The following is a 15312-nucleotide window of genomic DNA, read 5'->3' on the forward strand; positions in this document are numbered from 1 at the left end:
AGGAACTAAAATTATCTAGGAAACAAAGCTCATGGCAAGTCTCTGATGGCATTTCTAGATTGGGTTGAAATAGACAGACCTATCCTAATGTGAGTGGCATCCTCATATAGACTGGACTTATGGATGTCAGCATTAATCTCTCTCTGCTTCCTGAATGTAGTCATGTGACCAGCTGCTTCAAGTTCTTGATACTGTGGCTTTTCATGGACTGCATCCTTTAACCATGAGCCAAAATCAAGTCAAAATTAAGTTGATTTGTCAAAATTTCTGTCACAGTAACAAAAGGGTAACCAATACAGAAAACTGGTGTTGAGAAGTGTGGCCACTGCTCTAACAAAAATAACTGTGGTGTTATCATGTGGCTGTTGGAACTTGTTGGCAGAAGGGATGTAGTAAAGTTTAGAACTGTGAGGTTTTAAAAGCCCTAGGACACTGTGAGCAGAGCTTAATGTTTTTTTTTTTTGGTGGGAGTTTGGAAGACCAAATGTGACAAGAAATGCCCACTCATGACATCCCAGAAGAGATCAAGGGCTCTTTGGAAAATATATATATATATATATTTGGATATAAATATATATATATATATATTTGGAGAATATATATATATATATATTTGGAGATATATTTATATATATTTATATATATATATATTTGGAGAATATATATATATGGGGAATATATATATATATAATATATATATATTATATGTATATTTGACGAGTTTTATATATTCTGGCAAAGAATCTGGCTGCATTCTGCCCTGTTCCTGAGAACTTTTATGAAGCTTAATTAAAAGGTAATGAATTAATTTGTTTTTGAAGGGGAAGTCTCAAGAGAAGATTAGCATTTAGGCTGTGTTACAGTTTCTTCTCACTGCTCTTTTTTCAGGTCTACCGGTGCAAGAAGTAGAATAGAAGGCTGGATGAACTGGTGGGGGTAAGGCTGTTTGCTGGAGAAGGGAATTTAAGGTGGCAGACAGGGATGGTATTGAAAATCAGCCATGATAGTTAAATTGGGACTGTTGAATGGTCGTTGATGTGCTTGCACAATAGCAAAGATAGGGACCTCATCCACCAAAGGATTTTCTTTCTGAGAATCCAATTTATTTGAAGGAAAAAACTAAGTTGAGAATGTAACTGAAGGTGTTTTCTCCACAGAAACAACATAACAGGGAAGTGTTTCTCCATGACCAACCAGAAAGGCAAAAGGCAGATGCAACTTTGTTTCAAGGAGACTAGACTACAGCTTGAGTTAGCAACAGAACATGGCAATACTGTCCATTTGGTACTTGTTTCATAGGCATAAAAGAAGCTAAAAGAAAAAAATGAGGAAGTGGAATTCCTGAATGCCTGTGTTAAGGTTTCAGATGGGGTTATAAGGACAGATTAGATTCCTGTGAAGCACTAGGAGGGTGTTTATTATATGATTCTGAATGTGAAGTCCAAGCTGCAATAGAGACTACAAGATAGCAGAGAAACCAGGGTCTGAGGCCAGTCATCAAGTGAATGGAGTGTAGTCTACTCAAGAGAGATGCTATGTGTGCCACAAAAGGCTGCCAAGGTGGAGCAGAAAAGCTACTAAAGTTCTTTGGGAAAGCTGCAGACTGGGTGTAGAACCATCTCAAGAGAAAGAAGTGTGTTACAACCAGCAAAGCTAAGGAGAGTTGGAGATCTGAAGACCAGTTTGACATCAGATATGGAGATGCAGAGTTTGGAGTTTTCCCTGTTGAGCTTTGGTCTTGCTTTGATAAAGTATTTCCTCACTATGCTCTCTTTCATCTGTTTTGGAATGATGATGTGTGTTCTGGACCATTATATGTTGCAAGTATATGATCTGCTTCTTTATTTTAATTTTACCAGGGATTACAATTAAGCAGTTTTCTTGAATCTGAGAAGAAACTTTAGACTTGGGAGTTTTAAGCAGTCTTGAGTTCAACTAAATGAACAGAGAAGAATACAGTGGTTTGAGTAAAAATGGCCCTCATATGCTTACACCTTTGAATACTTAGCCATCAGGAAGAATTAGGAGGTATGGCACTGTTGGAAGAAGTGATGTCACAGCTTTGAGGTTTCAAAAGATCACGCCAGGCCATTCTCTTCCTGCCGCCCATGGATCTAGAGGTAGAACTCTCAGGTACTTCTCCACTTTCATGCCTGTGAGCCACCATGAGCCCTGCCATGAATACAATGAACTAAACCTCTGAAACTATAAGTATGTAGCACTTATGCGCTTTCTTTTCATAAGAGTTTGTGTCCCTCCTCCACTAGAGGCCACTCTAGCATCGAGAACCCCAGGTAAGCACTCCTCTCCACACTCATGGATTACCAACATTCTCACAGATCCTGCCCAGCCTACTCTCAATAGCTCCTTTTCTCCTTACCATATATTATCCCATACCTCCAACAGAAATCCTCTTCTCCTCCAGAGGCCACTCTCTTGATCCCAGATCCCTAGGTAAACACCTACTCGATGGACTCATGGACCATCAGCCCTACAAGAGAGCTCACCCAACCTACCATCAACAGCCCCTCCTCTCTTCATCACTATATCTGAGTCATGTCTTTGGTGAAACATCCCTACTCCACCAGATGGTATACAGGCTCCAGAACCCCAGAGTATCCCCTGCTAGGCCAGTGGACACACCAGCCTCCTGAACTCCAGCCATCAACTTGGGTAAAGACCCTCTACTTAACCACAGAGCACTCCAGCCCAAAAGACCAGAGAGGAAACAGAAACCAAGGAACAAAACACCCATTCAACAAAGACAAACTCAGCAATCAGCACCTAAACCTATAATTACCCCCAAACCCAAATGCCTAGACACCAGTGTAAGAACACAACAACAGCCAGGGAAATATGGCACCACCAGAGTTCAGCCATTCTATTACAGCAAGCTCTGAACATTATAACACAGCTGACATGCAAGGAAATGACCTTAAACCCAACTTTATACAGATAATAGAGGTCCTTAAAATGAAATTAATAACTCCCTTAATGAAAGCCAAGAAAAAAACAAACAGTTGAAGAAAACAATAAAACTGTTTAAGACCGGAAAATGGAAATAGCAGCAATATCGAAAACACTAACTGAGGGAGTCCTGGAGATGGAAAATCTAGGACAACAAACAGAAGCAATAGACACAAGCATCACCTACAGAATGCAAGAGATGGACAAGAGAACCTCAGGTATTGAAAAGACAGTAGAAGAAATAGATACATTGGCCAAAGAAAATGTTAAATCTAAGAAAATACCTGACACAAAGCATCCAGGAAATCTAGGCCACTATTGTAGCTGCTCATTCTCATGCTAATTATGTGACCCAAAAACCTGTTTTCAATGTCCTGCAGGAAGGACTAAAAGAAGCCTGTCCTATTAGTTTGGGACTGGTCAATAAAGTTACTGGTGGCCATTGATTGGGCAGGGAGACAGGCAGCACTTTTAAGATTCCCTGGAAAAAACTGGGGAAGGAGGAAGAGGGAATTCGGCCATGATGAGGGCATAGGAGATGAACCACTCCAGAAAGGTGCAGGAGGGAGAGAGAGCTGAAATGTGGGTAGGAGGGGAAACCGGCCCCTGGAGGGCTGCCCAGTAGCATCCAGGGCAGCAAAGGTGAAATATAGATTTAGTAAGTATTAACTCAGGAATATTGGAGGGGAATGTGTGTTAGCCATGCGGAGTTAGGGAGTGACTCAGCCATTGCACTGTTAAGGCATATTAAAAATAAGGCTGCATGAGTGTATGTGTCTTTCATTTGTGAATCCAGAGCATTGTGAGAGCAAGAAGTGCACTCACAATGTGCTGCCACCAGGGAGTTTAGAGCAGAATAACAATTTACCACTTCACACTATGAAAAGAGCAAACCTAAAAATAATAGGAATAAAAGAAGAAGAATCCCAGATCAAAGGCCAGAAAACATTTTTTTAAAATTAAAATGTAATGTTTATTTTCACTTTCAAAAGAATCAATAAAGATAATACTAACTCTTTTCAAAATTTCATACTCATGGGCACTCTCTTCTAATTGCTAGTAAAAAATGGTAGTTGGTCAAGCCTTTCTGAAAACAAATTAGTAATATATTTTATAAGTGGGGATTTCCAAATCAATGAATTTGTTATAAGGAATATATTAAAGACCAATATTTGTAAATAAAATATTTAATACAATGTTACTTAAAATTAGGTTATAAATTGAACTTATGAAGGTTATTAAATTCTTATACATTTATAGAATAGAAAATTGCAGCGTTAACTCAGTGGATTTAGTTCATTGACATTCTAAAGAAAAAAAGTATGGATTGGCCACCAGAAAATATTTTTTAACCAAATCATAGAAAAAAATTCCTAAAGAAAGACATTTCTATAAAGGTATAAGAAGCTTACAAAAAATCATGAAGTAGTTTTGGACCAGAAAGGGAAGTTCCCTCACTCTATAATAATCAAAACAATAAACACACAGAACAAAAAATATTAAAAGCTGCAAAAGAAAAAGACCAAGTCTGATATAAAGGCATTTTTATATCTATTATAACTATTTATATATCTATTTATATCTATATATAAATATATAGAGATATATATATATATATTTATATATCTATTATAACTATTAGAGTTACACCCGACCTCTTCAATGGCGACTCTAAAAGCCAGAAGGGCCTGAACAGATGTCCTAGAGAGTCTTAGAGACCACAGATGTCCTCCCAGATTTGTATACTGAGCAAAATTTTCAATCCACCATAATTGGAGAATACAAGATATTCCATAATAAAGTCAAAAGTAAACAATATCTATCCACAAATCCAGCCCTACAGAAGATACCAGAAGGAAAACTCTAGCCAAAGGAGATTAACTACACCCTCAAAAAAAAAAAAAAAAAAACAGGCAATAAATAATGTCACACAAGTAAAACCGAAAGAAGGTAAACACACACAGATACACACAGAAGCATGCACACTACCACCACCATCAACTACAACAAAATAAGGAGAATTAACAATATCAACGGACTCAATTCTTCAATAAAAAGACACAGACTAACAACGGATATGAAAACATGATTCATTCTTAAGCTGCATACAGGAAACAAACCTTCTATAGCAAAAACAGCTCACAAGCAGAAAAAAAAATAACCAACTATGTATGTTATGTATGTATGTTATGTATCAACAAAGATAATTCTCACCTGGAGGGAGAAAAAGGGCTTCCAACACCTGACCTTCTCGGATCTGCTCCCACTTAACCCCAGGACCAACAATAGATAATTCACAAATAAATACTACCCTAGAGTAAAGGATTGGAAAAAGATTTTCTTTCTTTTGTTTTTCCAATTTTTTATAAGATATTTTATTTACATTTCAAATGTCATCCTAATACCCCATTCCCCACCGCCCCAGCCCAGGAACCCCCTATCCCATCTCCCCTCCTCCTGCTTCTATGAGGTTGTGCCCCCACCAACACCTAGAGGAATAAAACTCCGTAAGTTAGACAGTCTAAAATAAACTGTGTAAATGATAAAACATAGAGTGAAAAAAGTTAGGCATTGGTATTTGCTATTCATAAAAAGATCAGTTCAGACATATTTTTTTCTATGAAAGCAGGCTGCCATATAATAAAGGTATTTGCTTTGGAGGAAACATTCTTTAGATTCTTTACATTGGAGTTATAGGACTGATAATAAGAATAAATTCTGTTTCGATCATGTTTTCTGATTGTGACTGAACTTGCAACTCTAGACATGTAAAGAAAGATCAGCATAACCATTGAATAATCATTAACCTCTCTATTCTGTGAAACTTGAATAATCATTAACCTGTCTATTCTGTGAAACTTGCCTAAATAAAGAAGGACTTGGTGGATAGTAAGTCAGAGCCACAGAAGCAGCCTGATTGCTAGACAGTCAGGAATTTCCCTTATCATTGCCTGACTTCCTCTCTCCCCTTGCTGACTCCTTATCTTCAAGACCCTGGGTCGGTGAGAGGAAACACACACACGCACACGCACACGCACACGCACACGCACACGCACACGCACACACACACCTGCCACCACTGACCCCTTCCCACTTTCCAGTGCTACACATTTTGTACTAAAGTCCTTGAAAGGCTTGAGGGCAGCCTTGCCTTGGACTTTTAAGTCTTCAGCTCATTTTTTCCCTCTTTCATCGCAGGGTGGAAGTGCCTCTGAAGAGTTTGACAATGTTCCAGTTGATAGCCACACCTTCAAATGCCCTGGCGGATGAGCCCGTGTCCATCCGAGCAATAGGCCTTCCTCCATCGCAGATAGTGACCATCAAGGCGACAGTGAAAGATGACACGGACAATCTGTTCCAATCCCAAGCCTTCTACAAGGCTAACGTGGCTGGTGAGGTAGACCTGGAGCAGGCATCGGCCTTGGGGGGTGACTACGTAGGGGTCCACCCAATGGGCCTCTTTTGGTCTCTGAAACCCAAGAGGGCTTTCCACAGGCTGGTCAAGAAAGATGTGATGAACACCCCCCTTCGAATCTGTCTGGAACTGTACGACTCTATTTGCTTGCAAGATACAGTCAGAATTCCACCCAAGGCCAGCCAGACAGTGCAGCGCTGGTTTGTTGGTCCTGGGGTTAAGCGGGAGCAGATCCGAGAAGGTCGAGTACGGGGAGCCCTTTTTCTCCCTCCAGGTGAGAATTATCTTTGTTGACACATAATATAGTTGCTTATTTTTTTTTCTGCTTGTGAGCTGTTTTTGCTATAGGAATTTTTGTAGGATCTTGGGTAGATAGGTATATGAAATAGGTATAGAGACCAGTTACTAATAATGTATAAATATAATTTTAAAATTATTATTTGGTATCCATATAATTGTACCATTTATTAGAAAAGAAAGCAAATTTGCAAACTGATAAGATGAATGGACTTGCCCATTTTTCCAAATGGAATTAAGCTTTGGTTAAATACTTGAGAATATGGGGTGTGAATAGTCATCTTCACTGTTTTTCAGGATTGGCTAAGATTTTGGTTTCATAATTATCAGTCCTAAGAATTCTGTTTCACATAAATATGTAGAACCACAGTGTACCAGTATGTTTAGGGCCACTTAAAAATATGGTTGAAATTCTACCCTTATCTTCAGTCAAAGGTCACTTGATAAGATTTTTCTGAAACTCAAGTCAGTAAGGCAGAAGGCAATTTTAAAAATCAGACACTCTAACACAATACAATAAGAAGATTTGCAACTTTGATACATGCTGAGGAATGATGGCCATGGCTGGAACACACCAGAAGCCCTCCTGCTCTCTGTAATTAAACAGTATGTGTCTATATGTACGAAGAACTGTTATGCTGTAAAAGTGCTGTGGTCCATTGCATGCAACAAAGAAACTTGAATCTGAGCCCAGGTGTTGGAGGTCACAAAGATTGGTGACTGCTATACTGACACCTGTGGAGATGAGTGGGCCTGCTATGCATTCAGAACCACAGTAAAGTGAAGTCCTGTGGGCACCAGCAGACCTTGGAACCACTACTCATTGTATTTTGAATTAAATTTTGACCACAGCATGTTCAAATGATTTCTTATTGTCGGCTTTCTCCCATATTCACTTATATGAGCCCATATGAATGTGTGATTCACAATTAGAGGACCTATTTGGATGAAATAAAATGTGCACTGTCATGTGAACATGTGTTTATGCGTGCATGCATGTGTGAGCGTGTATGGACATGCACCACTGTGTGTCTATAAACACTTCGTTGTGCTGCCTTTGCTTTGACTGTCATACTTAGCTCTCTTTTGATGCCATTTTCTTGTTTCTTTTTTTTCTGCCAGGGGAAGGTCCTTTCCCAGGAATTATTGATTTGTTTGGGTTCACTGGGGGTCTAGTTGAATTTCGAGCCAGTCTTTTGGCTTCCCATGGCTTTGCAGTGCTGGCATTAGCGTATTTCGCCTATGAAGACCTACCTGAGGAACTGCTAGAGGAGGACTTGGACTATTTTGAGGAAGCTGCCAACTTCCTACTAGCTCACCCCAAGGTATTGAAAACACGTTTTGTTTCATCTTGTGAAATCATAGGAAAGGCAAAGCGCAGATGTCTGGTCTAATCTGTGCAGTCTTGGGCAGAGCACAGTTAACATTTTAAGAATGACAAACTTGTTGAGTTGGTTACTGATTACTGTTTCCTAACACACAGAAGACAATAAATATATACTGTGCACATTGTGACACTCTTCACTGGGAAAAGCCAAGACGTGTCACATTTGAAGTTCTTGCAATATATTCACATGACCCTCCAATGTTCTATCAGCTACTGATCCTAAATCCTGAACTTGGTATGTTTTCATACATCAGTGATGATCTCTACATGATTCTTTCTCCCAAAGTATTGCTATTTGTGCTAGTGAACAAATATGTGCTAGTGCCTCCTCAGTGCATGGGAGTACAACTGTGCACCACCACCCTTGCCTGCCTTTTAAACATAGATCCAAGGAACTGACTGTGAGGCCTCATGTTTGCCCAGCAAGCACTCTACCACTGAGCTATCTTCCCAGCCCCAAATACCTTCCCCTAGTGAAGTCAAGAATGGGATTCTATGTTCTACAACTACTTCTGCTCTTGTCTTGTTCATTCAATGTTACTGGGTTCTAATTATATTTTTAGAACTTTACTTCTCCCTATGTAGCCTAGGCTGGACTGGAACTCAAAATCTCTGGCCTCAGTTTCCCTGGTGTTGTGATTATAGGACCTTGCCACCACACCTATCTCTATAACTCTACTTTTCATGAGGTTATAGTTTGATTGTTTAAAGGTGGATGATATAGCTGCTCCCTCAAGATGGTAAAGCTCAGAGAAGGTATTATTAAATCAGTAGTAGTCTCTAGATCTCCAAAGCTGGGACGACCTGAGTACCAGAGTTTGACTGTTTTGACTGCCTGACCTCCCCTCAGGAGAGCTTCTTCCCAGAGGCAGTGTGTAAACTGTTTTCCATTTGCTTTGTATTTAAGATCCAACAGCCAGGAATTGGTGTGATCTCCACGTGCAAAGGAGCAGAGATTGGACTGGCCATGGCCTGTTATCTGAAGCAGGTGGCTGCCACAGTCTGCATAAATGGTCCCACCACCATCTTAGACTTTCCACTAAGATACCGGGATCTGGTGGTGACACCCATCGGACAGGCTGTGGAACAGACCCAAGTCCATGTTTCAGGGGCTTTATGCCTCCGTCACTGTACAGATGGTCTCCAGAATAAGCTGAAGCCACAGAATATATTTCCAGTGGAAAAGGCCCAAGGGAAGATCCTCTTCATTGTGGGAGAGAATGATGAATGTTTGGATGGCAAGTGGCATGTACAGAGGGCCATGGACCAGCTCCGGAGCCACGGGAGAAGCAGTGCAAGGATGCTGGCATACCCTGGGGCAGGACACTTCATAGATCCTCCTTACTCTCCCTTTTGCATAGCCTCCTGGCACCCTTTCTTTGGTAGACCATTGCTTTGGGGAGGAGATCCTGTCGCTCATGCAGCAGCCCAGGAACACTCCTGGAGAGAAATCCAAAAGTTCTTCAGGCAACACCTTCTTCAGTCGGGAAGCAAACTCTAAATAGTGTGACCATGCTGGAGTCAAGGGCTGGGAGTACATTAGAGAAAAGATTGGAATTGGTGTCGGGGCTAAAAGAATCAGTTAGGGAATGCTGGTAAAGGGTGGGAATGAGGGACAGAATTCCCCTGGCTTCCTTACACTCACATTCATCCCAATTCAATTGAAAGGAAATGAGACAAATAAAAGACCAGGACACATGTGCATCTGAGGTATTTCTGATGAATTTGTATGTAGTTTGAAATTTTCTTTTTTCTCAAAGATCAGCCGAAGTTTTTTTGTTTTGTTCGTTTGTTTAATCATTTTTACAGTCTAGATTTTATCCACCTCCCAGTCGACCCTCTATTCCACATCCCATTCCTCCTCCCCTGTCTCCACAAGGATGTCCCCACTGCTCAACCCTCCCCTCCCCTCCCCCACCTCACCACACCTCCCAGCTCCCTGGGGCCTCAAGTGTCTTCAGGGTTAGGTGCATCTTCTCTGACTGAACCTAGATGGGGCAGTCCTCTGCTGTGTTTGTGTTGGGGGCCTCATATCAGCTGGTGTATGCTGCCTGGGTGTGGCTCAATTTCTGAGAGACCTTGGGAGTCTAGGTTAGTTGAGACTGCTGGTCCACATACAGGGTTGTCCTCCTCCTCAGGTTCTTCCAGATTTTCCCTAATTCAACCAAAGGGGTCAGCAGCTTCTGTCTATTGGTTGGGTGTAAATATCTGCATCTGACTCTTTCAGAAGCTTGTTGAGTGTTTCAGAGGGCACCATGATAGGCCCCTGTTTGTAAGCACACCATAGTATCAGTAGTAGTGTTAGGACTTGGGGCTTCCCCCTGAGCTGGATCTCAATTTGGGCCTGTTGCTGGACCTCTTGTGTTTCTGGTTCTTCTCCATTTTTTCCCTGTAGTTCTTTCAGACAGGAACAATTATGGGTCAGAATTTTTGACTGTGGGAAGCAACCCCATCCCTCCACTTGATGTCCTGTCTTTCTACTGGAGGGGGACTCTACAAGTTCCCTCTCCCCATTGTAGGACATTTTATTTAAGGTCCCTCTCTTCCAGTCCTGAGAGTCTCTCACCTCCCAGGTCTCTGGTACATTTTAGACGGTCCCCCCACCACCTACTTCCCAAGGTTGCCTGTTTCCATCTTTCTACTGGCCCTCAGGGTTTCAGTCCTGTTCCCCTCTGCAATACCTGATCCTGTTCCCTTCTTCCCCTCCCTGTCCTTTTTCCCACCCAAGTCCCTCCCTCCTCCCCCCTCCTGTAACTGCTTTCTTCTTCCTTCCAAGTGGGATCCAGGCATTCTCACTTGGGCCCTTCTGCTTGTTAACCTTTTTGTTATTGTGGATTGTATCCTGTATTTTTTTTTTTTTTTTGCTAATATCCACTTATTAGTGAGTATATACCATGCATGTCCTTTTGGGTCTGAGTTACCTTTCTCAGAATGATATTTTCTAGTTCCATCCATTTGCCTGCAAAACTCAGGATGTCCTCATTCTTAATAGCTGGGTAGTATTCCATTGTGTAAATGAACCACATTTTCTGCATTCATTCTTCTGTTGTGGGACATCTGGGTTGTTTCTAGCTTCTGGCTATCACAAACAAGGCTACTATGCATATAGTTGATCATGTGCCCATGTGACATGGTGGGGCATCTTTTGGGTATATGCCCAAGAGTGGTATAGCTGGATCTTCAGGTAGATTAATTTCTAATTTTCTGAGGAATCTCCAGATTGATTTTTAGAGTGGGTGTACCAGTTTGCAACCCCACCAGCAATGGTGTTCCTTTTTCTCTACATCCTCACCAACATGTGCTGTCACCTGAGGTTTTGATCTTAGCTATTCTGATTATTGTAAGGTAGAATCTCAGGGTCATTTTGATTTGCATTTTCCTCATCACCAAGGACTTTGAACATTTCTTAAAGTGCTTCTTAGCCACTCAAGATTCCTCTGTTGTGAATTTTGTTTAGTTCTATACCCCATTTTTTTATGGGGTTGTTTGCTTTTTTGGTGGTTAGCTTCTTGAGATCATTATATATTTTAGATATTAGCCCTCTATTGGATGTGGGGTTGTTGAGATTTTTTCCCAATCTGTTTGTTATGGATTTATCCTATTGACTATGTCGTTTGCCTTAAGGAAGCTTTCCAGTTTCATGGGGTCCCATTTATTAATTCTATTTTTTTCTTCTTATGCAATTTTCTGTAATTCCTTGGTCTTTTTTATTTTGTTCTTTTTTTCTTTTATTTGATATTTTCTTTATTTGCATTTCAAATGTTATCCCCTTTCTAGGTTTCTTTTCCAGAACCCCCTATCCTATCCCCCTTCTCCCTGCCCCTCCACCCTCCACCCACCCTTTCCTGCCTTGGCATTCTCTTGGTGGGTTTTTCCTCTGATGAATATGAAGTGTCCTTTCTCATCTTGCTAGATAACTTTTTGTTGAATGTCTGTTTTATTGGATACTAGGATGGATGGCAACTTTAGCTTGTTTCTTGGAACCATTTGCTTGGAAGATCTTTTCCCAGGCTTTTACTCTGAGGTAGTGACTATCTTTGTTATTGAGATGTGTTTCTTGTATGCAGCAAAATGCTGCATCCTGTTTCTTTATCCAGTCTGTTAGCTTATATGTTTTTAAATAGGTGAGTTGAGTCCGTTAACATTGAGAGGTATTAAAGACAGATGATCATTAGTTCCTGTTATGTTTGTTTTTGGAGGTGGAATTATGTGTATGTATTTCTCTCCTTTTGGTTTTGTTGTGAAATGATGAATCTTGTTTCCTCTTTGGTGTAGGTACCTTCCTTGTGTTGGAGTTTTCCTTCTAGAATCCTCTGCAGGGCTGGATTAGTAGATACTGTTTGAATTTGATTTTGTTCTGGTATATTTTGATTTCCCCATCTATGTTGATTGAGAATTTTGCTGGTTATAGAAGTCTGGGCTCAGATTTGTGTTCTCTTAGAGTCTTCGTGACCTCTGTCCAGGCTTTTCTGGCTTTTAGTGTCTCTGTTGAGAAGTCTGGTGTAATTCTGATAGGTCTGCCTTTGCATGTTACTTGGTCCTTTTCTCTAGCAGCTTTTAATATTCTTTCTTTGTTTAGTGCATTTAGTGTTTTAATTATTATGCAATGAGAGTACTTTCTTTTCAGGTCCTATTTATTTGGTGTTCTATAGGCTTCTGTACATTTATGGCTATCTCTTTCTTTTTTATTGGAAATTATATTTACATTTCAGATTTTATCCCCTTGCCCCATTCCCCCCCCCCCCCAGGAACATCCTATTCCATCCCCACACCTCTTGCTTCCATGAGGATGTGCCCCCATGCCCCAACTCCCACCTCTCCTCTGTCAAATCCCCCCCACTTGGTGTCCAGCCTTTCTGGGACCAAGGATCTACTCTCCCACCTATGCCTGACAAGGCCATCTTTCCCTACATATAAAGCTGGACCCATGGGTCCCTCCCTATGTTCTCCCAGGCTGGTGTTTTAGACCCTGAAAGCTCTGGTTTGTTGGTATTGCTGCTCTCCTCCTGGGGCCGCAGAACTTTTCAGATGCTTCAGCTCCTTCTCTTGAACTCCTCCATTGGGAATCCCTTGATCAGTTCAATGGTTAGCTGTGAGCATCTGCCTCTGAATATTTCAGACTCTGGCAGACTTCTAAAGAAACAGTTATATCAGGCTCCTGTCAGCATGCATTTCCTGACATCCACATTAAAGTCTTCCTTTGGTGACTGCACATGGGATGGATACACAGGTGGAATGGTCTCCAGACAGCCCCTCCTTCAGTTTCTGTCCCACACTTTGTCTCCATATTTGCTCCCTTGAGTATTTTATTTTATTAATCCTTCTAAGAAGGACTGAAGCACCCACACTTGGTCTTCCTTCTTCTTGAGCTTCATGTGGTCTGTGAGTTGAATCTTGGGTATTTCAAGCTTCTGGTCTAATTTCCAATTATCAATGAATGAATACCATGTGTCTTCTTTGTGATTGGGTTACCTCACTCAGGATGATATTTTCTTGTTCCATCCATTTATCTAAGAATTTCTCAAACTCATTGTTTTTAATAGCTAAGTAATACTCAATTGTGTATATGTACCACATGTTTTGTATTCATTTCACTGTTGAAGGACATCTGGTTTCTTTCCAGCTTCTGGCTATTATAAATAAAGGTGCTATGAACATAGTGGAGTGTCGGAAGCAGCCTTGCTTATACACTGAAGGTCTAAATCAGCCATAGGCTTAAGTCAGACATTCATGCCTGCTAACACAAAGTCTTGGTCTCTGTGGAAAAATAACTAACTCTAGAACAGATAGCTATAGATCTTGTAAACAGCCTTGGTGGAAAACCACCAGCTTGGATAAGAATAGTCATAGACCTTGGTGCAAAGTACCAGCTTAAATAAGAACAAGTGAATCATAGACAGAGTCATAGTGACCTGTTCCTGCTTCTTCACCCAGCCAATACCCTGTTCTGGAAGATATTTGTACTCCCCCTGAGAACACCTATGCTCCTTCCCCACTTTCTGCCTCTATGTGTATATAACCTCTGTGTGAAAAAATTAAAATAGCGGTTTGATCAGACTATACACAAGCTGCTGTTCTTTGCATCCCCTGTCCTCTAGTTCTCCCTTCCAGGTCTTCTTATCCCAGTTCACTGCCGCATGGGACTGGGGCAGTGCAGTATATGTCCTTTTATATGTTGGAGCATCTTCTGGATATATTCCCAGGAGTGGTATAGCTGGGTCCTCAGGTAATTCTATGTCCAATTTTCTGAGGAACTGCCAGACTGATTTCCAGAGTGGTTGTACCAGCTTGCAGTCCCACCAACAATGGAGGAGTGTTCTTCTTTCTCCACATCCTCGCCAGCATCTACTATCACCTGAGTTTTTGATCTTAGCCTTTCTGACTGGTGTGAGGTGGAATCTCAGGGTTGTTTTGATTTCCATTTCCCTGATGACTAAGGATGCTGAACATTTGTTTAAGTGCTTCTCGGCCATTCAAGTTTCATCAGTTGAGAATTCTTTGTTTATCTCTGTACCCCATTTTTAATAGGGTTATTTGGTTGTCTGGAATTTCTTGAATTCTTTGTATATATTGGATACTAGCCCTTTATTGGATGTGCGATTTGTATAGATCTTTTCCCAATCTGTTTGTTGCTGTTTTGTCCTATTGACAGTGTACTTTGCCTTACAGAAGCTTTGCAATTTTATGAGGTCCCATTTGTCAACTCTTGATCTTAGAGCATAAGCCACTGGTGTCCTGTTGAGGAACTTTTTCCCTGTGCCCAAGTATTCAAGGTTCTTATCCACCTTTTCTTCTATTAGTTTTAGTGTATCTGGTTTTATGTGAAGGTCCTTTATCCACTTAGACTTGGGCTTTGTCCAAGGGGATAAGAATGGATTGATTTGCATTCTTCTACATGTCCTCCAGTTGAACCAGCATCATTTGTTGAAAATGCTGTCCTTTTTTCACTGGACAGTTTTAGCTTCTTTGTCAAAGATCAAGTGACCATAAGTGTGTGGGTTCATTTCTGGATCTTCAATTCTATTCTATTGATCTTCCTGCCTGTCTCTGTACCAATACCATGCAGTTTTTTTTTTAAATCACTATTGCTCTGTGGTACAGCTTGAGGTCCAGGATGGTGATTCCTCCAGAAGTTCTTTTATTGTTGAGAATAGTTTCTGCTATCCTGGGTTTTTTGTTATTACAAAAGAATTTGAGAATTTCTCTAAGTCTGTGAAGAAAGGACTTGGGATTTTAATGAGGATTG

At 40.8% G+C, this 15312-nt stretch overlaps 2 protein-coding genes across 5 annotated transcripts in view; one reads left to right on the top strand and one right to left on the bottom strand.

Moving 5' to 3' along the window:
- LOC117709136 (acyl-coenzyme A amino acid N-acyltransferase 2-like) overlaps positions 1-5946 on the bottom strand; it is a 97066-nt gene extending 91120 nt beyond the window's left edge. Inside the window, exon 1 of one of the 2 annotated variants that reach the window (XM_076934986.1) lies at positions 5860-5946. The gene's annotated coding sequence lies outside the window, so the exon portion shown is untranslated. The remainder of the gene's footprint in view (positions 1-5859) is intronic. The other variant, XM_076934988.1, reaches the window with a different exon arrangement.
- On the top strand, positions 5843-9770 carry LOC117709479 (acyl-coenzyme A amino acid N-acyltransferase 2-like). Of its 3 annotated transcripts, none has more exons than XM_076934980.1 (4): positions 5843-5969; positions 6166-6656; positions 7802-8004; positions 8974-9770. In XM_076934980.1, the coding sequence occupies exons 2-4, from the start codon at positions 6194-6196 to the stop codon at positions 9565-9567; spliced, it is 1260 nt and encodes a 419-aa protein (XP_076791095.1). In that variant the 5' UTR covers positions 5843-5969; positions 6166-6193; the 3' UTR covers positions 9568-9770. The 3 variants fall into 3 exon arrangements, with proteins under 3 accessions (XP_076791095.1, XP_034359771.1, XP_076791096.1); XM_034503880.2 differs by having other exon boundaries at positions 5848-5965; XM_076934981.1 differs by lacking the exon at positions 5843-5969 and having other exon boundaries at positions 6166-6364; positions 6463-6656.
- Positions 9771-15312: the final 5542 nt, after the last annotated feature.

Source organism: Arvicanthis niloticus, chromosome 5 (genome assembly GCF_011762505.2).
Source record: "Arvicanthis niloticus isolate mArvNil1 chromosome 5, mArvNil1.pat.X, whole genome shotgun sequence".
NCBI lineage: Eukaryota > Metazoa > Chordata > Mammalia > Rodentia > Muridae > Arvicanthis > Arvicanthis niloticus.